The sequence below is a fragment of the Poecilia reticulata genome, chromosome 23, assembly GCF_904066995.2.
Source record: "Poecilia reticulata chromosome 23, P_reticulata-male-v2, whole genome shotgun sequence".
NCBI lineage: Eukaryota > Metazoa > Chordata > Actinopteri > Cyprinodontiformes > Poeciliidae > Poecilia > Poecilia reticulata.
In genome coordinates, this window is record NC_088852.1 from 16,991,684 (window position 1) to 17,019,063 (window position 27,380).

Genomic DNA, 27,380 nt, shown 5'->3' on the forward strand with positions numbered 1-27,380 from the left:
GATTTTGTCTCCGGAATCACGTGTTCTAACGGTATCGTTGGGGTGTCGTCCATAACGGCGAGGTTTCAATTCGACGTCAAAGGAATTTAATTCCTTCAGTACTTTCTTTGTTTTTCTCCATCCTCCCCCACTGTCCTTTCTCCTGCTTGCTGATCTGCCGCCTGCAGCTTCCCTTTCTCCTCAGAAAGGAACACAGTGTCTCCAACGTTCATGTTTCCTGTTTAAGCTTTTCTGAGGCCGGCCCAGACCTCCTTTGTCTTTCTGTTCACCTGGCACACACGCACACACACACACACACACACACACACACAGAGTTGGCTAAAACTGGGTTCTGCCAGATATAGGATGTTCACCCTGAACTGAAGGCTAACCAGGGTTTCTTGCTCTGACTCAGTCCACAGCCCATCTTATCAACCGGTCTTCCCCTGACGAGTTCTGTAAAGTCTGTGTCCGTTAATGGAAGAGATTGCATCACAAGCAGGCGGCCAGGTGTTTGCGCTGCTTTCACCATTCTGAACTATTATTAGGATCCACTTCTGACTCTCCTCAACAACACTTTATTTATACTTCATTGTCCGTTTTTCATTCATGCCCTCTGAAGGCTGCCTGTTCCTGGGCGGTGTGTGAATCATCAGTTATTTTCTGTTCTCCTTCTAAAAACCTAATAATAGGAACATCATCACAGCTTTTGAAATTTCAGAATAGTACTCTCAGGAATTATGTTTTGTGGACATAAAAAGCATTTTAAGAACCTGACCAATATATAAACTCTGAGCAACCCGTTTACCCTGCTGACCTGTGGCGGCGCTGCGTTAAGAACCACCGATAGAAACATTTTTGGTCCACATCAGAGTTTGATTGCGCGTTCTCACCTCCGCAAAGGAAGAACCAAAGTCTAGAGAGATTTGCAGGAAAGGGAATGTTTAATAAATGATAAACAAAGAAAACTTACAAACTGCAGGAAGGCTAGGAATGGGAAATTGGCAGAACACCAAAAATAGATGGACGAACCAGCGAGGACTAATGCAACCTGGAGGACTTAAATACTGAGTTAGAGGTGGAAGTAACAAAGTGACCAGAAGAGCTAATCACAGGAGAGTAGATGCAGCTGGGGAAGGGAGCAGGTGGAGGTGAATGGGGGGAATGAGAAGCAGCTGGGAAGAGGAGTAGAATGGCAGGCTGAGGGTGAGATGAACAGGGGGAAGAAACCTGAACCTGATACAAAAACCTCAAACACTAAAAATCAGGAAACAAAAAAATCTAAAAACGATCAGAATGGAACATAAACGAAAGGAAAAGTCCAAACACTTACAGCTCATAACTGGTTCTTCTAGATCCTGCCTCTTCTGTTTCATTTAAAACTGTACAGGCTTTCTTACCTTGTATTTAAGCTGCATTTTTTTTTTTACTTTGGTTTTTATTATTTTTGCTTACTTTACTTTCATTTGGGGTAACACTGAAATTACCCCACTTTGACCATAAAGGATTATTCTATTATATTCAGCACAGGACTCTGGTCTGTTTGCTCCACTGGACATTTCATGAACCTTTTAATATGTCTTGTCCAGCATTCATATCCACGGTCTGTAAAGGTTTCGCAGCAATCTGCAGTTGGAAACGACGCCACCGTCACTCATATCAGCTCCTTTGTTTCTGAGCTGCTGGCTGTCCAGAGGACGCCACCTCCGTCTGTAATCAGAGAAAAGATCGCTCGCTAAGGTGTGGTTTCAACATTTCAGCCCTAATCTTACCCCGCCTTCTGTGGTGCTTTTGTTGGAGGCCAAATTAAAGGGATGAAAAGGTTGTTTGGCTCCTCACGCCCTTCCTGTTGAAACCCCAAGAGTGACAGCTTTTGTCCTTTTGCATATCCAGAGATGGGATCCAGAAAGCCTCCGCGGTGTTCTGTTTTAGAAAGCCGCAGGGCCCCGAGGAGAATTAGTGCAACCCCAGCTTGTCTGTGTGAGTTTATGAGCTCACCCAAACCAAACCTGGGGGAGGAGGGGGGTTTATCTGACCTTTACTGTCATTCAAAATGAACTCGATATGTATTGTTGTGTTTACACAAAGGCATTTCAGCCTTCAAAGTGCGTCCAAACAAAAGCTTTTAAAAGGTGAGGTATTGTGTTTGTCGGCTCTTTGTTACCATTGATGGGATATCTCAATCTCCTAAAAGCACAAAAAAAAAAAGTAGAAATGTGTTTTTCTTTACTTAGTATTTAGAACCCTTCTGGTTTCTGCTATATTTGACATTTCAGCAGCTAAGACTTTGAAAATATCTTCTGTGTCATCAGAATGTATGTTTTGTTCCACTTTTCAAAAGAAAATATCTTGAAGTTAAAAAAAAAAAATCATCCTATCCATCTTATTGTTATCGATGCACAATTATCATATGATTGTACTAAAAGGTAAATTAGATGTGAGAAAAAAGCCACCAAAACTTTACTAAATCATGTTCATAACTAGCTATCAATAATATCATGCATTAAGTTAGGGGGAAAAAAAAAAGCAAAGCTGGTCCTGAATGAGCATTTGCACTGATTTCACCCCCCGTCTCATTAGAGGAAACTGTGTCTCCAGCCCACTAACGAGTTTAGAGGCAGGAGAAGAAAGTGATGACTCATGCTCTGATGATCATCCAGCTGTAATTGGAACTGGAGGCCGACGGAGATGATGAGATTTGGTCAGTTACTGGTTCAGTGTTTTGGAAATCATCCATCTTACTTTAATTTGCTGCATTGTTATCCCTTTATTGTCATCTTGGTGTTAGGGGGAAATAAAATTTAAATGGGTACAATATCATTGAAGACAACAAAGCAACTATTTAAGTGAATTAACACTGTCATTCTAATGTATGCTTACTTAATATACATATAAAATGGCAAAGTGACAGTGATTCCTAAATGTAACAAATACTGAGTAAGTATTTATCTCTTTACTTGCTCAGTAAAAGCATAGTAGGACAACATTAAAGTCAATACAGCACAATGATGAACACTAACAAATTTAAATATATCTTATATTTACAAACATATATAGTTAAACCGAATATCCCTGCCAGGTTCAGAGTCGAGGTCATCTTTGAAATTTGAACATTTTCTCCAGACTGGAACTTTTATTAAAGTTCTGGAGTTTTGGAGGGAAACTGTAATTCAGACTTGAAGCTAATGAGCAAAGACAAGTTTCCTAAATAACAGAGGAAACATATAAGCTGCTCAGCAATAAAAACAATTATCTTTTCTTGCAGAAAACTATTTTAAAACCAGATATCAAGAAGACACAAAACTAGTTTTTTTTAGAAGATATATCAACAGCTGTTGCAAAGAATAAACCTGTTAGGACCTATGTTTGGCAAATGTTGTCCTTGCACAGTCATGGTTCAGATTTCGTCTGTTTCCCTTTTGTCCAGTAGGTTTCTAACTAAGCAGAATGTACTGAGGATCAGAACGGCATTACTGAAAGAAAGCACCTAACAGGGTTGCTGACTGTTTGTGTAGTGAGAGATGTTGTTTTCCTTCGTCATGTATCTGATTCCAGGCCAGTGTTTGGCCATAAATCCTCCTGATCCCCAGATGACACAGAGTGAACTATTTGTTCTCGTCTGGCCCAGACGGCAACACCATTAATCGTGGGAGATGACATGTTTACTGTTGCCCTGTGTGTTATTGTTACACGGCTCACATTGGACTTCCCACATCCGTTGTTCGAGAGTAGGGTTCCTTAGAGGGAAAACGGGGCTGAAAGCACCCTGATTGGTGAGCTGCGATCTGATGTGGAATGGTAATGAAAGATGTATGGCTTGATTTCTATCTATGACTGGAAGTAAAAATAGGTTGGATTTTTTTCCGCTCTTGCGCCACAGACTCCCACTCACCCCAACGGCAGATATACATGCTTGTCCTTATCGAGAGAAGGGCCTTATGTCTATCAGGCAGGTCTAGTGTGGCTCCATGCTTGTAGTTTTGGATTGAGATGTTCCCCTGGGAGGGAATGGTGATGCCAGGAATTCTGGGAACGGTCTGGGATTGGGAATCATAGTCTGACCCACTGTTGAGGAAGTGGTGATTTTGTTGCTTTTGTGATTAAACTGTCCCAGCAATCAACAGTTCAGTTGAGTCTGTTTAACATTCAGAAAGTTCAGTCTGTTATTTCCTTCAAAGCCGAAGCACAGCAAGGCTACGGTGCTGCAGCGTTTCTGATCTCTTTTCATGCCTGCTCCAGTTTTTCTGTTCCTGTTAATAAATCATCCCGAGCTGCAGTCTGCAAACTTACACCTTATGATATCCTGAGTGAGCAATTATCCTTGAAGCTCACCAAAGCTGTCACCATGGCTATAAGCTCTCGTAATGATGGCTATAAGCTCTCGTAATGTTTCCTTTAGCAGCTGATTGGATTTTCTGAAAAGCCTTAAATCAATAACTAGAGCAAAGAAAATGCGATCTATAATCCTGCTGTCGATACGTCTGATAAGAAGTGGAGCGGATATTGATTAGAGGAGATGGCTCGATACATTAATTCTCATCTCTCGGTCTACTGACCCAGTGATTAGTCTGGTACCATCCATCTGTTTGACAGAGGTGAAGCAAAAAATGAGGAGCCTTGGTTTGTTCATACACATCCACTTTCTATTAGCACACTTTTAGAAAACAGCCAGGTTTGGTACTACTGTTTGCTACAAATAGTAAATGAACAGACAATACAGAGAGCTCTTCTAGTCATACTGACCAAGCAAAGCGGTTCACACCAATCACAAAGGTGCAGACATTCATAGACCAACGCAACACACAGAACACTGGGTAATTTGGGGTTTAAGTGTCCACCACAGTGGTCTCAAACTGCAGAGTCCTGCAACTTTTAAATGTGTCCCTTGTCCTACATGCTTTAATTCAATGGCTAAACTGCCTCACTGGCATGCAGTCCTACTCCCATTAACATATCTCTGTTAATCAGCTCATATTGGAGTTAGGTGTGCTGAAGCACAGAGACATCTAAACGTTGCAGGACTCTGGCTCATTGACATGTGGCAGGAGGAAGCTGGAGTCGAACCCACAGCTTTTATACTATAAGACAACTACTATACCCACTGATCAACGGCAAATGCCGTAGTAGCATAGATCTAGCCATCTGACTAAACAGTCAAAGATGGTCTTTACCTAAACTTTATTATAGAATAGGAAGCCATTACACGACTGAATGTAGAAGAAATGCTAAGAACAACTTCCTACTCGATAATGACGCCACCATTTTGTCAAAAATCTGTCATGACATATATTGTCTCTGAAAGGTTCTGGTAAAGTCTTCTTGGCACAGTAAGATGCAGAACACTTTGAGTAACAATCTGTTCCCCGGGGTTTTTGACGGCACATAAAACGTTCTCAGCATTGTGGTGGGAGTTTATTGGAGTTATACCACTACATGTCTTGCCCTAGGCTGAAAATAGGGAAATATAATGGCAGCACATCAAAGACCTTGAGTGTGAGGGAACCACTGAGGCCAGGTCATCAAGAATTTGCTGACCTCAAACCAAGGCGCCAACCCTTGTCAGAGTTGTGTAAAGTTCCAGCAATTTGATACAATATGCAACATTCTATTGGTAGAAATGTGAGATTTGACTTACGATGGTCCTGAGAAGGTCATTTAGAGGAACTCCAGAATGCAATTTAGCACAAAACTGAGAATAGCTGAAGTTTATTTCTTCTTTGGCCTTAATTTTTTTATTATTATTATTTTTTTCCATACCGAAGTCAAAATAAATAAAAATTGTGTACAAAACAAAAAAATAAAACAAGACAAAACTAGCATTGAAATAGATAAACAATGTTTAAATGACTGTTAATTTCTGGAACATAAAAACAGCATGGAAACAAAGTGTGTAAGCTTATTATACGTTCACTAAAGCGTCATGAAAACCAAAGCAACAGAATCTTTCCCGTGTGTTTTCCTAAAACATTTCATGGAATTCCATCTAAGTCAGTAGACAAAAACTGTTTAGCAATTGATTTTTTTTAAATAAACTTTTGCTTTATTTTAAGAGTGAAAAACACAGTTTTGCTTCTCACAATCATTCCATTCCTGAATCCCTCTAGCTGAATCACAGGTAATGTAAGATTTAACAAGGATAGATTTTTGTTCCCTAACACCTGGAACCATTAATGAAAAACTGCTTCTTTTTTTTCTACCCACGTTACTTTTGTCTGTCATTATCACTTGTGTGATCATGTGAAGTGTTTAGTGTTACTAGAATCAAAACCAAAAGAAATCTGGAAGAGGGACAAGTCCTCATTTTGACATGTGTTTTAATTAACATTTTAAAAAGATTTTCTTCTCATTGTCGCCTTTAAATTGTCTGCCCTCTGCTTTTCATTCTTTTCTGGCATTTTTCTGGTCCACCCAATCCTCTCTGGGTCTTATCAGCACAACCTATTGTATGACATGACCCAACATGACACTAATACAATAAGTACAGAACCTGACTATGGCAGCCTCTCTCTGGGAGAGTCTCTGAAGGGACATTTTTCTTACAAGAGGGAACCAAAGAGCTGTGGGTGTCCGTCTGACGCCCTTAGAAAATCAATAGGGACCGTTCAATGAGTAACGCAGCACCGGCCCAGAACAGAACCATAGGCGCCACTAATTGCTCCGGCTTTGTTTGCAATTAGTCCAGTGCTCTGCTGCTAATGCGATTAGTTCACTTTTGATAAAGGAGGTTTTAGGGAAAACATGTCCCCTGGACGATGCGTTTGATGATCGGTTCAGTCTTGGAAAAAACTGGAAAGCAGCTCACAACGGAAGAAAAGCTGAAACATGAAATCACAACAAGTTTTTTAACAGATACATGGTATTAATTATGACAACAGCAGAAAGGAGTTGTTTCACCCACAGTTTGTTCTGGAGAAATGATACCAAATGTTTAGGCACGTTTAGTCTTTGAATACTGCAACTTTTTCCATATTAGTACTTTATGAGGGGGATTTAACTCACAGATATTACAGTGGATTAGAAATCATAGCATCTCCACAGTACTGTCCACTTTCTGTCATTTAAGCAGCAGTTAAGCTCTAATATGGTTCTACAGACTGCAGTGTGTATACTGGGCCTGGAAACAAAAAAAATTGCCTAGATTTTCTTAAATCAGTGATCGGATCAATACGTGAAACCGATCTTATCTACTTCTGAAAAAGCCTGAAAATCAGTTATCCTCTTTTGCTCTACTGTGAGAGGACTGACAGACAGACCGCCCACCAGGTCACCTCTGCACGTTTGCGCTTAAAAATAGTCACCCCTCTATTGCCAATGCAGGGACTTTGTTGTGATATTTAGTGACTTTTCAGTCAAGAAAAAAGAGAAAAAAAAATCTGGTATTGGCAAAATAAATTGGAATTGTCCGATGAGGCTTTTTAAAGATTGGTGATTGGCCAGAAAACTGCAATTGGTGAAGCCCTAATTAGATTTTTTACTTGATTACAATGTTGTAGGAAAGAAATCCCAATGAAAATTTGATGGGTAAACTGGAAAAAAGAAGCTGTTTGGTGGCACCATCATGGTATGGGCTGGTTTTTCTAACAGTGGAACAAATGAAATAAGCACTAAAGATGGAAAACAACTGTGATCCAACAGCTATGCTTTCAATCCTGAGACACAACTGGACTTTGACATACAACACAAATCAAGTCGGATTAAGAAACGGATCAATCAGACGAGCAGTAACTTTTCATAAATGGTTTTGAGATGTCTGGCATTAGTCCAATCAATAAAATATATAAAAAACCACAAGCAAGTCTACAAACCGGGCAAAGCAACTGATTGGAGCAGCTTCTAATAATGTCCTTAACAAAATTAGAATTGGTTTACTAGGGATTCCATTCGTATAAAATTGCATTTTCTTCTGTTTTTTTCCTGTTTATGTATTTTATGATGAGCTACAGCAGTATGTGCACAGGTAGGGGATTTCTTCCCTCAATATGTGTCCAAACTGATGCACAGAAACGAAGGCTCCTCACTGCCATGTGTACATTTGTTTTCAAGTGGCTGTGAAAAGCTGGAGATCCAGTTACCCCTAATAAGGAGAGGACTTCACACCCCATTGATCGCTCCGTCTACCTGGAATCCAGGACGCCGCCGCGGAAATTCAGACCCAAACAACAACTGAACAGCTTGACAAACGATCTGCTGCTCTTTGGCTTTTACCACATGAAAACACGAGGAGTTAGAGGAGAAAGTTAAATGTGATCTACTGGGCAACAAAATCAACAAGACAGGTGAGGAATGGCACGGCCGAGTACCGGACCTGTTTGGATAATGAGATGGGCCTTTCCTTGTAGCTTTGGCACATCCAGATCGGTGGCCAGCCCCAGCTCCCCTGCTTTCAAATCACCAGGCTTGACTTCTTTAGGAGCGTAATGAATCGTGACACAGACACTCCGGCTTACACAACAGTTTTTCTTCCTTGTCCTTTCTGCGGCTAATTGGAAAACAGGCCCGGCTAAGATGGATCTTTGGTCACAGTTCAAAGAGAGCTTTCAGGAGTAATACTGCCTCTCATCGTCCCCCTCCAAATGGGACGAGTTTACATGAGGACACAGATACTCACTTGGACCACCCAGTCCATCATAAAACACTTCAGGACACGGCGGCTCTCGCAAGGAACTGAAGCTCTGCCAATCTGTAGCAGCGGAGCTCTGCAGTGGGATCCTGCCCCTTTAATGTGGATAATTTTTGTAGAAATGAGTTACAGATGAGAAGAAATGGTTTTCAACATTATGTACTCTTTAAACAAGCAGAAAATTAGGCAAAAAAACGTTTTTATGGTTCGCATATACCATATCCAGTGCATTCTAAAACCAGAACCCTGCCACCCACCAAACTGGAATCAAGGTATAGTTCGGTTGTAAAACATCCCCCTTTGGAGCTCGCTATAAAGGAGGAGAATTACCATTTAAATTTTCTTAGCTGTGTACCACCTTTTGAACTTTTGGGCCAGTTACTGGTGTTGCGGTCTACCAAGGTTTTGGAGTTATGATGTGAAAACTGGCAAATTTTGAAAAGTACATGATTCCTATGGTTTAAAGTCCTTATGTTTATTACAGAACCTTTAGGGATGATGGTGCAAAGAAGGATTTTACATAAAATCAAGAATTCATGGAACACCCAGACCATTCTCATAGAAAAACAGAGCGACTTCAGTCAGAGGATTCATCAAATTCGTAGCAGTAAAGACCGCTACAGGAAATGGTTCCAGCCCACAGCCATCACCATCTACAATAACTCTTTAATTAAATCAGTTACAACATTTACATTGGGACAAATCAAGTATTTGTGAATTGGAATAATAATATGTTTGAGGAAATGTTAGAGTAACTGGAGATTTCTTGTGAACATGGAAAAGCAGCCATGAACAGAGGAAGCGACCTCAGGTTTTATCTTTCTAACACCTTCTCGTGATCTTGATGACCTCATAACAATGACCTTGTTAGTGGCCTCTGTTGTCCTATCAGTGTGATTGTTTCTGGTCTGATACCTCCAACCTAACTGTCAGAACTGAAGAGACCTCCTGGGTGAGAATCTAAACGTCATCAAGATAACAACACAGTTGAGTTCAGTTAAAACTCAAGATCATCGACCAGAAGTTGTAGATAACACTACTTTAACTGTCGTAATCAGTATGTTACAATAAAATAGCAACAGGAGTATTGACCGCTGTTTTTCTGTTTGAATGAAAAGGAGTTTAAAGAAATCCCTGAAGTTAGGTTCTTTGAGACTTTAACTAGTCAGTATCTTTTATACTTTATCCACTGCCCAAGGTGTAAAGAAATATTATTTTCATCATTGACTGGACCTGCTAATAAGCAATATTTCCTTTTGCACATTGAAAGCGTAATTTGCAAAATGTATGTCTTTCTAGAGAAAGAAACATCACTACTTATTACTAGTTATTTTTAAAACTATCTACTAATGGAGATGCACTCATATGAATACTGTTTACAGCACTCTAATGTGACACATTCAGCCATTTCCATTTTCATTTCCATGTTGAATTCTATGTTTTTTTTTTTCCTCTCTCTGCTCTTTGCGGTAACCTTCCCACCCATTACCTGAACCAAAGGCCGACCTCGTCGCGCTCAGATAAAAATGCGCATTTACCACCAGCTTCTGCGGCCTCCCTCTCTCTCCCACAGAGCTGTTTGGCCTGAGTGATAAACAGATAATGACAGTCTAATTCAGTCGGAGTAAAGAGGCTCAACATTTCCGTGCAGCAGATCACTTGCTGATGGTAAACCATTAGGGCAGTGAGTCACAGGCACTCTGAGGACGTCCATCTTACTTTAACCATGTACATGAGACACTCTGGATGAACTCTGGAGCTGATGTCTCCTCCTGGAGGCTGTCAGACCTCGGCTTTAATCAAGTTGAGCCAGTCAAACAGGTATAAGCATTTAGATTAAAGTAGCTTGGTTAACAGTTTCCTGGTGAGTTGGGTATTGCTTATAAAGGCAGCAGCTATTATGATGTTGTGGCTGAAAACACCCGAGACACAAAATCTGGTGTGAAAAAATGTTTAGCAAATTTTTTTTTTACCACTGTTAGCTGTTCAGTTTTAATCTTATTTTCATGTCAAACTCAGTTTTTCTTCTTGGTTTTGCAGCGTTGGTGGTGAGGTTCCTGACCAGACGCTTTATCTGGGAGTACGATCCAACACTGGGTAAAACTTGCATTTATACAGTCGCTCACATGATATATCATCATTTCAACTGTTACATTATTTCCCCAAAACTCCAAAACTAAAGTGCCATAGTCAACATTATATTATACATATTTCACTATATTTTCTGCCATATAACGTCCTGAAAGTGTTTCAGTTTGTGCAAAAAAACAAAAAAGGCGGGAGGCCGGTGGGCGCAGGGGGGCATTCACAAAATAGAACTTCCATAAAACACAATGGATTGCATTGTGTTTGATTTAGAGCGATGTGCTTTTACATCAGACAGTCTGGATTAATGCATTCGAGATTGGCCCTCTCACTTTACGATGCTGGTCAAATCGCTTTCCTCCACTGTAATTATGTGAAGCAAAGACAAAGTGTCTCATCTGTTAGGCCCTTTTCATTTCCTGGCTCTACAGAGCAGATGAGAGGCACTAAATGCTTCCCTCAGTGCTCTTTTCAATCCTACATCAGTTTATTTGGTGACATGAAGAGCAATCAGCTGCAAAAACACACAGCACTCAGGAAATTATTGCATTATTCTGAAACCACATAATGTTCACAAACGTATTGCCATTACAGTCCATCATATATCACAAATATGGCTTAGATATTAACTTGATTTAAGTATTAGAGGTTATAAATTCAACTAAGGTGATATTTCTCTGGCAAGGGGTTTATTTTTCCAGAGCAATATTGTACTTCCAAAGTAGTTTAATGTTGTCCTGGGTGCCAGCCTCATTCTGGGTGTACGCTGTGTAACCCTACCAAGCGCTGAAATCAAGAAAAGAATAATAACTGCCTCCTTGGTTACCACAAGGGTTGGCGTCATGACCAAGAAAGCCCAGCATGACGTCCATAATGGGAATAACAGCACTGCTGGTGGGTGTCTGTTACCAATCAGACTCTCTGGCTGAAATTACCCATGAAGTGGTCGAAACATTATTAAAATGCTATTATGAGTACATCACACAGGTAGGGGGTGTGCGTGCAGCCCGCCAATCTCAGAAAGTGGAGATTGCTGCCAGAAAGGGGGCTCCGCTTCATCCATCTCAATGCGCCTGCCGGTGGCTACGGCTGAACATCCGTCTCTATTGTCTACCTGTTTGATTTAGGGTTATTGATGAGCTGAGGTTTTTTTCTCCCACAGACAGAGAATAACCTTGGATATCCCCACATCTGCTAGCATAGAGTGTGATAGAAGTCACTCCATTAGTTATAACTGCTGTTGAGACTGACAAAGAACAAAAGCATTAATTTGGTGGAATGTGACTTTAATTTGCTCTAATTTGTTACAGACTGCAGGTAAATTAGATTTTGAAATATTGAAATATAGTATAAGCAGGAAGTTCATCATAACAGCAATGTAATGGTACTGTCAAACCCAAGTTGTGAAGCAACTCTGCAGCAAGCGAATGGAGCACGCCCGTCCAATACCACACAGCTGAAACCAGATATTTGCATTCACTAAACTTTCCCTTATTTTTTAGTTCTTTCTTTAAATTTAGAAGTTTACACACAGTAAAATTTCCATCAATTTCAACCACGGTCATGTGGTCTGTTTTGATGCTGAACTTGAACAGCATGTTGACAGGTGAAACTTCTGAAACTTCTCATCTTGTCGACTGTTTTCCACACAGAGGAATCAAGTCTTTGGATCTCACTTCAACAGTCAGGAGCTCTTGACTAAATCTCTGAGGTTGGCACTTTGGAACCCATTAAATTGCTGAGTGACGCTCTCATCATAGTAATGTAACTAAATGTTTGGGTGTCTTCACTTATTCATCATCAGAAATTACTTTTTTAATTAGATTTTTCATTTACAACTATAAAGTGGTTTGTTCTTAAGTTTTTTATTGTTCGCATGTTTAATTTCTTGTTTTTAAATTTGTGTTAAAGATCCAAATATCCAAATTAGTAGGGAAGCATTGAAAAACATTTCTGTTTGCAAAAGACCAAAAATTGGACAATTGGACAATGAACAGACCATTCTGTCTGATAAAATCATACTTAATGTGTTTTAGAGTGCAGAATGCATGCTTTACAAATCCCATCTTTTGATCTGTGTTTACCACCACCATGTGTGCACAAATGCTAAAAAGATGTCCAACTGGGTCTCAGTTAAAGTGCCAGAGTGGGGAGCAGCTGCCATCGTAAATGCAGATGGCCACAATATTGGAATGGTTCTTGGTTTCTACATATCCTCCAGCAGAGTTTAATCTGCTGGCACACACAGAGGAATCTGCGCTTCTTCTGCTCTGCTATACATCATTAGAGCAGCTGCATTATGCAGCTTCCCAAAGTTCAGGGGGAATTTTTGCGAGAGCAGTTTGGAAAAGGAAGCACTGTGGAGCGTGTGCGAGCTAAGGATAATTTAAAGCTTCTGAGTGGATGTGTTGGTGGGCTTTATCAACAACTTGAACTGTGGGTAGTTTTGTTAAATGGAGCCTGGAGTGACACTTTGTTTGTCTTGAACTTATCCCACCTCCAGGAAATATTTCACTTTGTTCCAAATCATTCCAAGGCATCTTAAATCCTGAAAAGCTCTGAAAGGAGTAACAGAAACAATAAACAGGGTTAGATCGACTGCAGCTGACAGAGTGATGGCTCCTGAAATAGGCTGCCGTCCCAGCAGTCGCAGCGTGATGCTCACGCTCGCAGCCAAACAGCTGCACATGCTACTTCCCCTGGCTCCCAGTGACATTTCATTTACGTCACAGGTACGCAGTTTGTCTCCAGGAGGGCCAATTCCACCTGGGAAGCAGCAGGGGAAGCGTGCACAATCAAACATTTAAAACTTCTCAGCTCTGAGAATCTATGCTGTCAATTATGAAGTTGACATTTTGAAAATGTTAATAAGCTGCACCACGGAGTATATCTTTAAATTGCTAACCCTGTTGATGTCGGAGGTTAGAGGAGACTGGTTCGAGGTGTTACAAATGCAAATATAACTCAAATGATTGCTAATTACATCCAACACAGAATTCCTTTAAAGCTGAAGCAGATAAGCTCCATTAGCATAAGACTTCGGGTGCTGCTCCTATTAGCGAACCACAGAATTCTGAAACTACAATCCACACAGATTAACCAAACATTTCCAATGATGACTGAAAAACATTGACTAGTCCAGTTAGTCTTGAATTCAGCTGCAACATTTAGATTTGAGAGTTTGATTTTGATCTAAGCTACCTCGTTTATAGTTTGAACAGTGGGACTGTGTCCACCCCTGGAAGGTGACCTCTGTGGCCCCCTAGAGAAGACCCTCCATCCTTTAACAAAAGAAGATATAAATCCAAAATTCAACAAATAGAACATAATTTGAAAATAAATAAATCATTACATATATATACACACACACACACATCCTCGTATTTCTATACAAACTGAGGACTTTGTATCAACTTCCATTCATTTCAACAAGTGTAATTATGCCTGTAACCCAGACATATTCCTAACCCTAACTATGTAAACCAAAACTTAATTCACACCAGACGACAAAATCCAACCAGTAGAGTGCAGTGAAACTGCGAATAAATAAATAAATAAATAATTAAATGAGGCCCAGGAAAAGGTCCTCACACTCCACTAATGACCTCGCTGTGTTGGTAGATGTTGTGAAAGTGGTCCTCTTTTGTAGCATTTACAAGAACACACACACAGCAGAGGGCACACTAAAATGCTAACAGCAGAGCTAATGTTATTTCATAAATACCGTGTTGGTGTAATGCTTTAGTGTTAGCGGAACTAATGTTTATGATTAGGGCTTGTTCCAGCCCTCTGATGCCCACCGCAGCCGTTTGGGCATCAATTACTAATCGTCTTCTCATCTTCTGATAGTTATTCAGCCGGATAATGTTACATTTCATGGGGTGCTGTGGTGATGCACAAATCACATAAGGCATCCCCAGTCCTCGATGTGGCTGTCGCAGGTTCGAGTCCCGGCCTGGTGACCTTTGCCGCATGTCTTCCCTCTCTCTCATTTCCTACTTTCCTGTCTGAACACTTTCAAATGAAGGCTGCGAGAGCCAAAAAAAAAAAAGAAGAATGTTACATTCCATTGGTTTAAAATGCTTCTACATTGTACTTTAGTCATGTTAGTTTAAAACAGTCTACAGCTGATGTTTTCTGCAATTGTTTAGATTGTCTGCCCCTGTGGTGAAAGAGGGAGTAAGTTAATATTTTCATCTCTGAAATCACAACTTTTAGTTCAAAAAAGCTTCTGGCTCTCACTCTCAGGCACCCAGCAAAACTTTAGTCAACATTGTTCAGCATAAATGACCCGCTGTTTTGGCCCTTATGGCGAAACTGATTTAATAAAAAACACATCTATGTAAATAAAATTTCTGTGAAAAAGAAGTTCTGGGAAAGAAAAATTGTAGGCCTAAAAATAACGTGCCCAATAATGTATTCAGCTTTCCAAGAAATGTGTATTTTACACATTTTTTCAGTTGACATGGACAGTCATGGTGTGTAAACAAAAGCAGTGTCACTTATCAGTCTTATTAAGGAAACACATTTTCAAAGTAGGAATAACTGACTGTTCTGTATTAAGAGAAAAACATCTTTTTGTTTTCAGTTATTGTGCAAATGACAAAAAAAAACAAAATTTTTCTGCACATAGCAGAAATATCTGGGTATTTTGGATAGCTATTTCCCTGTATAAATGAAATCATTTGAAATCTGCTTCTTGTATTCACTCAGGTTATCTTTGTCTTATTTTAACATTTATTCTACAATCTCAAACATTAAGTGTGACAAAAAAGCAAAAACTGTGGAAACATGCAAAGAGAGCGCTGTGTGTCATTTGTCAATACAAGTACTTGTGGAGGAATTTTCCCCTCCATTTCAGTGGTGATTATAATTTCCTTCTCTCTGAATTGACCAACTCAAAACTGCAATAGGACGAGTTCTCCTCCCACGTCAGGATTTGTCACCATCTACTGATGAGTCATAACCAAACAGAAATTTTTAAAGTAGAGCTGAAAATAAAAAAACTATCTGATTGTGTTTCCTTTTTTTTGTGGCCTACAGAATCTACGTATCGTCACCAAGCCAGCATCGACGATGAGGTTGTCACCATGGAGATCCTGGACACTGCAGGCCAGGTGGGATAAATTATCAACTGAATACTTAGACACACAGCAGGGTGATGTAATTTGAGGATCAGTTTCACTCTGCCTGTTTTGTACACCTGCTTTATACTACATTTACTTGAAAAGAAAACATTCCGTTATCTAACACTGAAGAACATCTGACCCCGGCCTTGTCTTATTAACTTTGACCATAATAATGTCTGATTGGATAATTGCTCCAGCATCCTCTCCAATCAAAACCATTCACCGGCCTGATTGAAACCGGGGCCCCTGGGTCAGAATGTTTTTATCAGACGTTACAACCGTGTCAACGTCATGTTCATTTTATTACTGTAATTGAACAGTTCTTTTCCTGTGGTCACCTAATTACACAATATGGAAATACGACGACTGAAAACCAGTTTTTCTGAGTTAGGGATCATCATCGGAACGCCTCCTTGTGTTCAGTTTCAGACGTCTCACTGAAAACCTTCAGATTAAAGGAAACAAAACCAACCCATTAACCACTGAGGCTCTGAGCTGTCATCATCTGGGGACTGAGATGCCAGTCACACCATACACTGAGAAGGCTCCAGCCAAGAACTTAAACAAAACTCCACCACTGTGGTTAATGCGTTTAGAATCAGTTGTCTAAATGACTATTGACTTCTAATTCAGCAAATCAGTTATTGAAACATTCCTACATCAAAATAATGATTTTATCCTTACTTCTGCTTTGCATTGTAAACTGGTTGTTTGGCCACAGGCCATTGTTGTCAGTAATTTAGTCTTAAGCTAATCTTAATTAGTGTGATGATAATTTAAACTTCCTTACAAACTTTTCTTAATAATCATGGCTTTGCAACATTTACATGTTTACTGAACTCTGACTCTATGAGTTATTTCATATTTTATTCTGACACATTTTGGTGCAAAATAATAATAATTTGAATGGTAATTTGGCCTCATTTCTAAATGTATCAAATTAACCCTTTTTTTTAACTTTCATGGTTGTCAAACTATATGTCACTTGTTCATTTTTACTCTTTGCTTTGATCATTTATTATTTTAATCAATAACTTTGCTTCCTAGTTTAGCTGAGTGTTACTGCCTTAGTGAGTTTGTTGGTTAGACTATTTTAGTTGGAAGGGTTTGAGGATTTTTGTTACTAAACTTATTATATATATATTGTAAAACTTTTTAAACTTAAATAATGAGCGCAGCTTCAGGCATTATTTGATAACTAGCTCAGACGGCGCCTCAAAATCAAAAACTGGATTGAGGCACTGTATGGAAGCCATGAGAGGACATATTTAAAGACCTTTTCCGATGGCGTGATCTTGATCTGGCTTTAAGCTGAACATTTAGCCTCACTGTGTATACTCCACCTGTGTATAATATGAGCCTAAGTGTCCTCAAGTGCTCTGTGGAGCACTGTTACTTGGAGAGAAGCAACAGTTGTTAGAAGGAGTGTTGGTTGGATGTGAAAGTGAAGGGCCCTTCAGGAAGGTAATTTCCTGCAGCCCAGCAGGAGTGCTGCCTCGCTCCGACCGTGAGGGAGCGCTTGCGTAAGTCCTCAGGAGAAGATAAATATGCTGCAGTGCTGCGTAGGTGTTCTGCTGGAGGCTGATTTCCCCTGCGACACTTCAGCCCAGTCATCTCTCCGTCATTACAGAGAGGGCTATTTTGAGTCCGGCGTTAGGACGAGGCCTGCGTGTTTACTGACCAGACGGCGCCGGATGTCAGGAATCTCCTTCGCTCTGATTGGGCAGTCTGGTTGAGGAGGATTCCTCCAGAAACACCAGAATGCTCAGGTTTAAAAGAGAATCAGTTGCATGAAGCGTTCCTTACAGGAGTTGGAGCAGATGTGTTCCTAAAGTGGCTGCAGAATTCAGTTCATGAGAAGGTTTTGAGGTTTTGAAATATTGGCTATACAGTATTTTCTGCATTATCTGCATTCTCTGTTTGTTTTTTTTTGTCTCTCACTTAAATCTTTCAAATCATTTAAATACATTTTCAGTGCTAGATAAATTAAACCTAAGCTATCTAAACCAACACATCCATGTGTGAAATATAATCAGCCTCCATGTTTAATCATGAACGATCTGTGATAAAAACTAATTTTATTTAGTTCACTGTCTGATGGTCAGTGTGCCGTCAGTTGGAAGGTAAGTCCCTCTGCTGTCTTTGACCCCCATCGTCTTCGTCCCCCTAAGTTCAGACCGTTCCGTTTTCAGAGATCTTTTTTTTTTTTTCCGGAGTAAAAATAGGTCAAAATCACCTCACTAAAACATGATTTGCATTCTCAAAAAAAAAAAGAAAAATCTCAATTGTGCTCGAGATAATTTGACTTCATTAAAAAAAACTTTAATGCCACAATATTACAAATGTAAAGCAAACTGTGAAGTACCACTTCAGTTTTCATTTCTGAATATCAACTAATGACATGTATGACTCACATGAATGGTGAGATCTGTGTGGAAAAAAACCCTTTTTCATGGGGAAAAACATCTGGCAGGACAAAACAAAGCAGTAAAATCTGCTGGGATTAAAATGAATGGAGCCAGATATTGATAAGCAGTAGGAAGGAACATTTAGAGGATTTCATGGAACAAAGTCTTGCTTTTTAAACATTTCACACTAGATGTTCTATTGCCAGAGAAATAAATTATTCAATTAAATAATTTGGGGGAATTATTTGAGCACTTGGATGGGTTATGACAATAACTTCTAGCAGAGTCTGGTCAAATTATTATGTACATGAATCAGTAAACGAATAGAGAAAATAATGCAAAAATGAAAATACTTACATCTACTATACAAGCTTAAAATTCATCAACACTAAGTAAGTACCCATCTTATATAATGTCTCCAACTGGATATAATTTCAAATGCTGGAGAGGAAAACAGTTTTATTATGTTTGTATCTAAACTGAACTATTAGATTTCAACAATTGCATGTTCTAATGAAGAAGTTATCCAAAGAGCTCAGTTTGTAGCCGAGGGATTAAGAATAAAAAGGGTTTCATAAACTGTTTTATTGTGCTTGGATTAGGTTCCTTAAAGAAATGCCTTTCCTGGAAAGAGATGAGGAGGAGAGATCATGAAATCTAAGTGGTGTCTCCGGGCACAAGAGCATTTTATTGCTCATGGGGAGATTTAGGGCCTGGGTGAGTTTCTTCTGCCTGGGCTCTGCTTAAAAGCAAAACAAAAAGAATGTTTCTTTCTTTTTAAAAAAAAGTTGCCAAGATAATGTGCATCATTACCAGCCTTGCTCAAGTGTAAGCTGAACTGAAAAGAGGAGATCCTATAACAATGCGCTAGCTGAAAGTATTTTGTTGACATTCATGTCTCTAGAAAGAGTACATCCTTCATATTTTTGTGAGATTTTATTTGTCTCCAGCTGCTATGTTTGCAAGAGAAGTTATCTACGTCAGCTGTGCGCTAACCCGGCTTTTATTTTACTCATTAAATTTTGTCCATAAAATAGAAAACCACTTCTCTGCTTTATGCATTTGTCAACTCTGCTGCAGGGCTAGCTTTGTTTCGTCTGCAAACAGAACCAATAAAGGGAGATTCATGCTTAGCTCTGCTATTGTTTTTGTTTTGTTTTTGTTTTCCTTGCTTACCAATAACAGCTAAAAAGTTTTTACTACTTTACAACATATAACAACTTTATGTTATCATTTCTGGCTATGAGAATAAAATCATATTTTTGTTGCTGTACTGGAGTAAGGAGGTTACAGTTACTGTTTAGCATTTAACAGAGTGAAATGATACCCAAACATCTGATGTTTTGTGAAGTTTTATGGGTGTGGCTGATGGTTGTTCTAGCTAAGAGTTAGCTTGGCTAGTAGCCTCGTTACCAGAAGGAGTTAGTTCCTTTTTATAGAATAATTTTATAGAATCTTATAGAAGAGCCATTGATTTAACATTTTCAGACCTCTGATGGAGCCAAACGTTCCAGGAGGCCAGTGCCTGAAAAGAAATACAAACTGCTGAGACTCATGATGCGAAAAAAAGTGTTTCCATTGCAGTTTTGCGAAATACACAAATTTTGATACGGCTGATAAACAACCTGACCCAAGAGCAAAAACTTTTTATTGACAAATATGTTTCTTCAAAATTGGTGCCACAGGAATCAAAAGACACCTATAACGTAATTGTTGGATACTTTGGTCAAATTTGATTCAGTGGTAAGTTGTCTTGGCTTGCTCGGATTGTGTACCTTTACTGTAAAGACCATGTCAGTAATGTTTTTTCTTCACAGGAGGACATCCAGCAGAAGGAAGGTCACATGCGCTGGGGCGACGGTTTCATCATTGTCTATGACATCACAGATCGGGGAAGCTTCGAGGAGGTAGCCCCTCTTCGAACCCTCCTGGAGGAGGTGAAGAAACCAAAGAACGTCCCTCTAGTGCTTGTGGGGAACAAGTCCGACCTGGACCACGTCCGCCAGGTCCCCACAGAGGAAGGCGAGCGGCTGGCGGCTGAAATGGCATGTGCCTTCTACGAGTGTTCGGCCTGCGCCGACGAGGGCGGCGTGGTGGCTGAGGCGTTCCACGAGCTATGCAGGGAGGTGAGACGCCGCAAAGCCGTCCAGGGCAAGGCCCGTCGCCGCAGCTCCACCACGCACGTCAAGCAAGCCATCAACAAGATGCTGACCAAGATAAGCAGCTAGGGACGATTCCTGCTGGTGTCCAGTGATAAATGGAAATGTTCTATTTTTCTCATGGAAATAATTGAGACAATTTCTGACTGCAAAATGACTGACATGTGGCCAACGTCTAGTGGAATCTCCATGTTCTATGACTGATCGACATTGAAGAAGCCAGAAGGGTTATGAGTCTTCTCTTTGGAGGAGCCAGAAGACGTCAGTCTGCTGAGTTCTTGATGTTCCCTTATTCAAACCTTTAAGCTAATTCAGTGCATGGAGTTACATGGTAGCTTAATATGGCATATCAGTTACATGTTGAGGCTCAGATATTTCTGCCATGAGCAGAGGTGTGACGGTTTTACCATCATTCACACAAAAATGTAAAACAATTTCTTACTCCAGAACGGCCCGATATTCTTATTTCAAAAAGGCTTAACCTTAATAAACTTGAGAAGTGATTCTGTTTTAGTTTAGTCAGTTGACCATGTCAAGTGAATTTGTAGTTGCAAGAACAAAGGTCAGTTTACCACCTGACCAGTGTACCACCACAGCATCAGTTGGGGGAATGCAAGTCGTGTGTTACTCTGTTTTCCATCCAGCCAAAAAAGAAAACAAACTCTGGAACTTCTCTGGAATCTTTGATCTAAAGGAACGGCTTAATGGAAACCTTTAGTGGTTTTAAAACCTGATACTGGTTAATGAACACATGCCTCGTTGAGTCTTTTGGCTTTTTATTGGTCATAATTCCCTTTATAACTCCCTTTAAATTATTTTGTAAGCCAAGGGATTTCTGAAACTGATGCAGGCGCGATATCCAACGTGACATGCATGGAATCTAAGAGTTCATGATTAAAAGTTGCTTTATTGCAGCCGGTCTCAGTGGGATAAATGTGACCTGCTTCAACAAACATGAGAACTCTTCTAGCAACAGTGATAAAAGATAAAAAATAAAAACAACTTCAAGTTCAGAGGAGTGTTGCTTGATGAGGACGGATCTCAGTGTTCTTCACTGCTCAAGTGTAAGCTGAACTGAAAAGAGTCTGACCTGGACCACAACCTGGTCCAGGTCATGGTCTTCTTTTTATAGAAGAATTTTATAGAATCTTATAAAATTTTAAAAGATACTATATCTTATAGAATCTGCTGCCTGGTAAGGATGGAGGCTCCGTCCTTGAAAGCCGCTCTGTAGTAAATACGTCTAAGTTGGATTAAGATCTTCGGCTCTGCAGCGGACTCTCAGGCCCTCTGTGTTTGTCTGGGACGCACCAAAGCAAAGGTCCAGATCATGTCAGAGCTCATGACTGCAGGTTCTGTAAATATACAAAGGGAAGCGACGAGGGAAGCGTTCTGAGGATTTCCTTCTGTTTACTCTTTAAACAACAGCATCTATTAAATGCAATGTTTGTGTTTGTTGTTTGATCTAATCGGCTGTACACTTGGAATTAAACACTGGTGTATCCAACCTGTCCATTGAAAAATAACTGCATTTTTGGTGACCATTAATGTGAATGTATGACTGCATGCATGGGCTTTATTTATTTATATATTCATTTTCCCTTGTACTGTTCAGAACAGATTTACTTTCACAAATGGAGTGTTAGAGCTTTCAATATAATGCCCCACTTGATATAAAGATAAAAATTTGAAATTGCTTTGTGTTTATTTTAAATGCAATAGACACAGAGAAGGAGAAAAAAGAAAAAATGGAAGTGAGGAGAGGTAAAAAAGATAAAGAACAATTATCTGCTTCTACACCTGCAGAAAGAGAGAAAACAGAGACGATAAACTTCAGTGACGAGCATTATAACAACGTCACTGAAGGTTCATGATGCTAAATAGTGAGATGTATTCAGTGGCAGCCACAGACCAACATGGTGTACACACCTGAATTTATACCAAGAGAATATCTGTGTGTGTGTGTGTATGTATGAAAGTGTGTGTTTTAGCATTTCCCAACTTGTAATGCCCATTTGTTTCAATAGATACTGCTCTATGAGGATCCTGCCTTTGGGCCCCATAAGATGAAGTGCCGTACTTTGGTTAAGCCAGTTTAGGTGTTTAGTTAAGAACTAAGGTGTGGATCAAGTTTAGATCATGCAGGTTTAGGGTTAGTCTTTAACAACTGGTGAAAACTGAATGGTAACCAATGCAAAGTTCTTGTGATGATCAAAAGCTAATGTATGCGTGCGTGCATGAAAGCGCACTCGGGTACATAAGGTTTCTCCATAGGAATGTTCAGTAGCAGCTGTGAGGAACAGCAGCAAGTGTTTGCAGGGAAGACCAGCGCAGGGACAACAGTGACCCTCCCTCAGGGAAGAGCAGAGGAGACCCCCGGGGGAAACACCCAGCAGCCACCGGGTAGAAGCCCAGGAGACGAGCCCTGCACTCCTGGAGCAGATCCAACCCAGAACTCAGAGACCCCAGGACACACCGACCCCCACACAGGCCCAACAGAACCATGATGGCCTTTAAGGGGACAGTATGAGGAATTTTCCAGGCACATAGTACAATTTTATAGCGCAATCAACTAATTATGTAACCTTCAGTTGTTATAAAAATGCTATAAAACATTAACGAAATTTGACTTTGCAGTTTGACGCCTTGACATTGGACCTCTGTCTCTTTAAGAAGCTCCAGCTCTTTCTCACACTCCGCCTCCATTAAGTCATCACAACAAGGTTTCTCCATTACGCCGTTTGCAAACGTTGCCAGGTGTTTCATAATTGATGCTGCTGCTAGTCTAGAGGAACTGATGAGACCAGAATGGTTGCCACGGGAGATTAAAGGATTCCTCAAACATGCATGACAGAATCAAGGCAACACTGATGAGGGAATAACATTATAGCATGACGGAAAGCTTAAAAAAAGTCGACTGTACATAATATTAGCAAATAGTCTACTTCTTTCAGTACCAACTTCCACACCAAAGACTGTTGGTTTTAGCAGTACCTGTTGGCTTTTAAGTACGGTGCATTCGCAGACCAGAACAAAGACGGGATTTTACAGTTTTTTACTAGCTTATCACCCACAAGAAATAAATAAATAAAAAGAAATTGATGATCCATAAGATATCTCAGTGTATTTATGATTAATATTTTTGATGGAAATAAATGCTGTCAGTACAGCAGAAAGTTCACCCTATTCCCCAGGCTGAGTGGATTATGAGTGAAAAATCACAAAATCTAATTACAACCCAGCTCTACATCAGTATGGGTCAACGATAGCATCACAATCATTTTCTTTAACCAAACAAACGTTCCTTTAAAAGTCTCCTCTGGTCATGTTACAGGCATTCCGAACTTTATCTAGATTTGGAATGAGTGAGTCCTAAATTTGATTTTAAATATCCATTTCTGTTCCTCTAAGGTCCATATTAAAGATCTATCAGCTTGTCCTCCTCAGTCTCGCTCCGGCCAAAACCAGCAAAGCTGAACGTCACTCATTTCTGGTTGTTTTAAAGGAAACCTCCCCAAAGTACACCATGTTACTTCAGATGGATAACCGGCTCAAGGAGAGAACATGAAAAAAAAAGAAGAAGAAAGGTGCTTTCTTTAGTCTGGGTGAAGCAGAAAGGAGCGGCTTTCTATCTGCCAGATAATTACTAGTCGAAAGTTTCACCGCAGCCACAGAGCTCCTCCTCTTCCTGAGCAGCTGGGGGGAAAAAAAACAAAACAACATCAGACTTCATGTTTAAATCTGTATAAATTCATCTAATTGCAAAGCAACTTCTTGTATTAAAGTTAGACTCCAGCACTGTGCAGCGGCTGCTCAGAGCAGAGTGTGCTGACAGCTCCCACACAGCCGCCTGCTGTCAGACTAACTGGAAGGTCTTCCTGCTTCTCCAATCTGAAGTGTTTTTCCCTCCTCCTGCCGCACTGTTCAGCCTTCACAGTAATATATTCTCCAGAGGTTTCAGCTCCTGCTTCCAGTTTGTGTTGAGCCATGTTGGAAATGTGCAAATATCAACGTGACTTTATCAGGATGTTTCTCTGGATGGCTAAGTGATGTCCTCGTGTTTCCATATTTAGACATCCCAGAATTAAATAAAAGTTATGGTTTTCCTCTCCTGCAGGTGAATTCTTCAACATGAAATCAGAAGAAAAATGTTCCCGTTTTAGAACGGGCTTACTGCAATTATTTCTATTTGCTCGATTCTGCAATAATTAAAATTCTAAATACTTACTTCTCCTCATTGAAAGTTAAATATTCTAAAATTAAAAATGTATAAATAAAGGTGAGCTCATTTGCGTTTTCCGCTCCCCTTTAAATCTGTCTGGCTGTTTGGCAGAGAGATGCTGGAGTAGGGGATACCATCCTCTTCCATTATGAGGGATGGAAGAAACGGTTTGGTTACGCTCTAATGAGAGAGCTCATGAGTTTAGATCCATGTAATATTTGGTGAAATCCACCTTTAAGCTGCAGGCGGTTAAACATTTCTGATAAATAAATCAGATCTTTCCGTTTAAATACAGATTTGTTTTTGAGTGCCCTACTATATAAGATTTAATTTCGTCTAAAATCACACCTACACAGCTGTTTATTATTGCACTATGTAACCTCACTGGACTCCCATTTGAGGCAATGCACTCAGTCACATGAAAATATTTAGTAAACATGATGACACGTGAATTTTTCCTCGTTATTTTTGAAGGGAAACAAACATCTCTGGAGTGAAAATGATTCCCACCAGAGTCCGTACTTCCTGTTTAGATATGCAGCCATGGGGAGAGAGAGCAGTCCGGGGACCTCGGTCCATTTTTAAATTGACAGACAGTGTGACTGAGAGGAACCCAGCAGATGATGATCCACAAAAGGCCCTGCACGAGCTTTTCTGGGTTTACTTTTGAGGATGCATTCGGTGGCAGACGTGTTCTACACACGGCGTTAGGTTTTCCTTCAGAAAAAAAGGAAAATCAATCAGGGAAGGATGAGAGCTTCATAGCAGAGGAAATGAAAAGTGTGTAGAGGGATAACATTCCCTGTGTAAACAGGCCGGCTCTCCAGAGCTCTACTCTCCCTCAGTCCAGTCTCTTACCAATAACACACAGTTCTACTGGAAGTGGATCGGTTACACTCTAAGGCCGAGGAATCCCAGCATCTCTGATTTGGCTGAGAAATTCCTCTTCAGCTCGTATCAATCCGGATCCTTCAAATATTTTAGGATATAGGAGATTTTATTACCATGTGTACCACACCCTACATAAACCTCATCTGTCTGACAAAAAGAAGCAGACGACGTAATTCACATCTTCCAGTCTGGAAATGCTTTTAAAGTAGTCCACTGTTAGCCAGGGCGACACGGGTGGGTCCACTGAGCTGGACATGGAAACTGACCTGAGCCAGTGCAGGACTGGGAACCAAACGGATAAACAGGCCTGGCAGGAATCTAAGAAGTACAACAGTGAGAAACTAAAGTTAGCAACAGTTCAAACCTGATTTATGAGTGGATTTTTGATGCTTTGTCTCCTTCAGCAACAGTTAAAGATATGAAATGAAATGGCTGAATTAAGAATATTGGAGGCCTTGGGGAAGATCCAGGACACGCTGGAGGGACTATGTCTCTCGGCTGGCCTGGGAACGCCTTAGGATTCCCCCGGAGGAGCTGGAAGAAGTGGCTGGGGAGACAGAAGTCTGGGCCTCCCTTCTGAAGCTGCTGCCCCCGCGACCCGACCCCGGATAAGCTGCAGAAAATGGATGGATGGACTTTTAAGTTGAACTAAAACATTGCTACTGCCATTAAAAGTTTAGCAGCTTTGCTCTGAACTTTTTGTTGTTTAATCCTTTATTTGTAATACTTGGATAATGAAGTTGCTATATCTCTGCTGTCGCATCCAGATCCAGGTTATGTAGATGAACATTGAATGCTGAATGTTCCTCAGTGCTTCTGTTTGCGTAGAGCAAAAAAATGGAACCTGAACTTCTTTGACACAAATAGTTGGGGAGTTTTATCTCTCTCTGCCCATCGGTGTTATACAGGGCATTACTGTCCCCATGACAACCAAGGTCTTCTCTGCTATTAAAGAAACTCTCTCTTTGATGGCCGAGGTTTTCCTCTGCACACACACATGCAGACACACAGGATTCTTCCAGGTAAACATACAAAGATCTACCCACACAAACAGACATTGCATTAAGTGCCACAATGAAGCCATATTTTTTATTCTGAGACTTTTATATAAATTAATTGAACATAACACCGTCAAGGTTAAATATAAAATCCTCACAGCAGGTGTTTGGTTAGATTAATGGCCGTTTATTCGGTTTCCTGATACAATGTTTTTACTTCCGATGTGATACAGATATTGCAGCTTTGATTATAAACCAACACTGACCCGATGTGATATCAGCAGCACTTTTATTACTCTTTTTATAGTGAGGAATGTTAGAAAAAGCTTGATCAAGTCATATTACTCAGAGAACAATAGTCAACGACAATAGGTAAGAAAACAACTGATCCATTTATTATGGGATACAAGCACTGCTGGATAGAAATTCTTTAGCAGAATGCTTCTAATGGAGCGCTTATGTTGGAGATTTCAGATGCAGGCCAATATAATCTGATACACATTTTTTGGATAATATCAGACAGATTTCTCATATTGGATTGGGACAAACCAAATTTTCACCCCCAAAATGTGAAAGAAAATGGTGCGGCATCATGTTCTCAAACCTGTGAATAATGGAGTGATTTTAGACAATGAAACTCTCCATTCATCCATTGCAGTTATAATTTTGGGGCAGTGTTTAATTGGTTGCAGTTTGCAGGTTTAGACACTAGGTGCCGCTATCTTACACAGTGGAGTGATGATCTGGTCAGTAATGCATCACTGCTGCACAGATGCTGCCAGCTAATTGACACAGTGAAGACGTGTTAAAAGCTTAATAATAAATGAATCTTTGGTTGCAGTAGCAAAATTTCAGATTGAAATTTTGATAATATTCCAAAAATACATTT

The 27,380-nt window shown here is 40.1% G+C and overlaps 1 protein-coding gene across 1 annotated transcript in view; it reads left to right on the forward strand.

Moving 5' to 3' along the window:
• rerg (RAS-like, estrogen-regulated, growth inhibitor) overlaps positions 1–21,887 on the forward strand; it is a 36,691-nt gene extending 14,804 nt beyond the window's left edge. Inside the window, exons 3-5 of the mRNA XM_008401470.3 lie at positions 10,640–10,696; positions 15,728–15,801; positions 20,039–21,887. Of these exons, the coding sequence (XP_008399692.1) occupies positions 10,640–10,696; positions 15,728–15,801; positions 20,039–20,449 (542 nt within the window). The 3' untranslated portion in view covers positions 20,450–21,887. The remainder of the gene's footprint in view (positions 1–10,639; positions 10,697–15,727; positions 15,802–20,038) is intronic.
• The last annotated feature ends 5,493 nt before the right edge of the window (positions 21,888–27,380 follow it).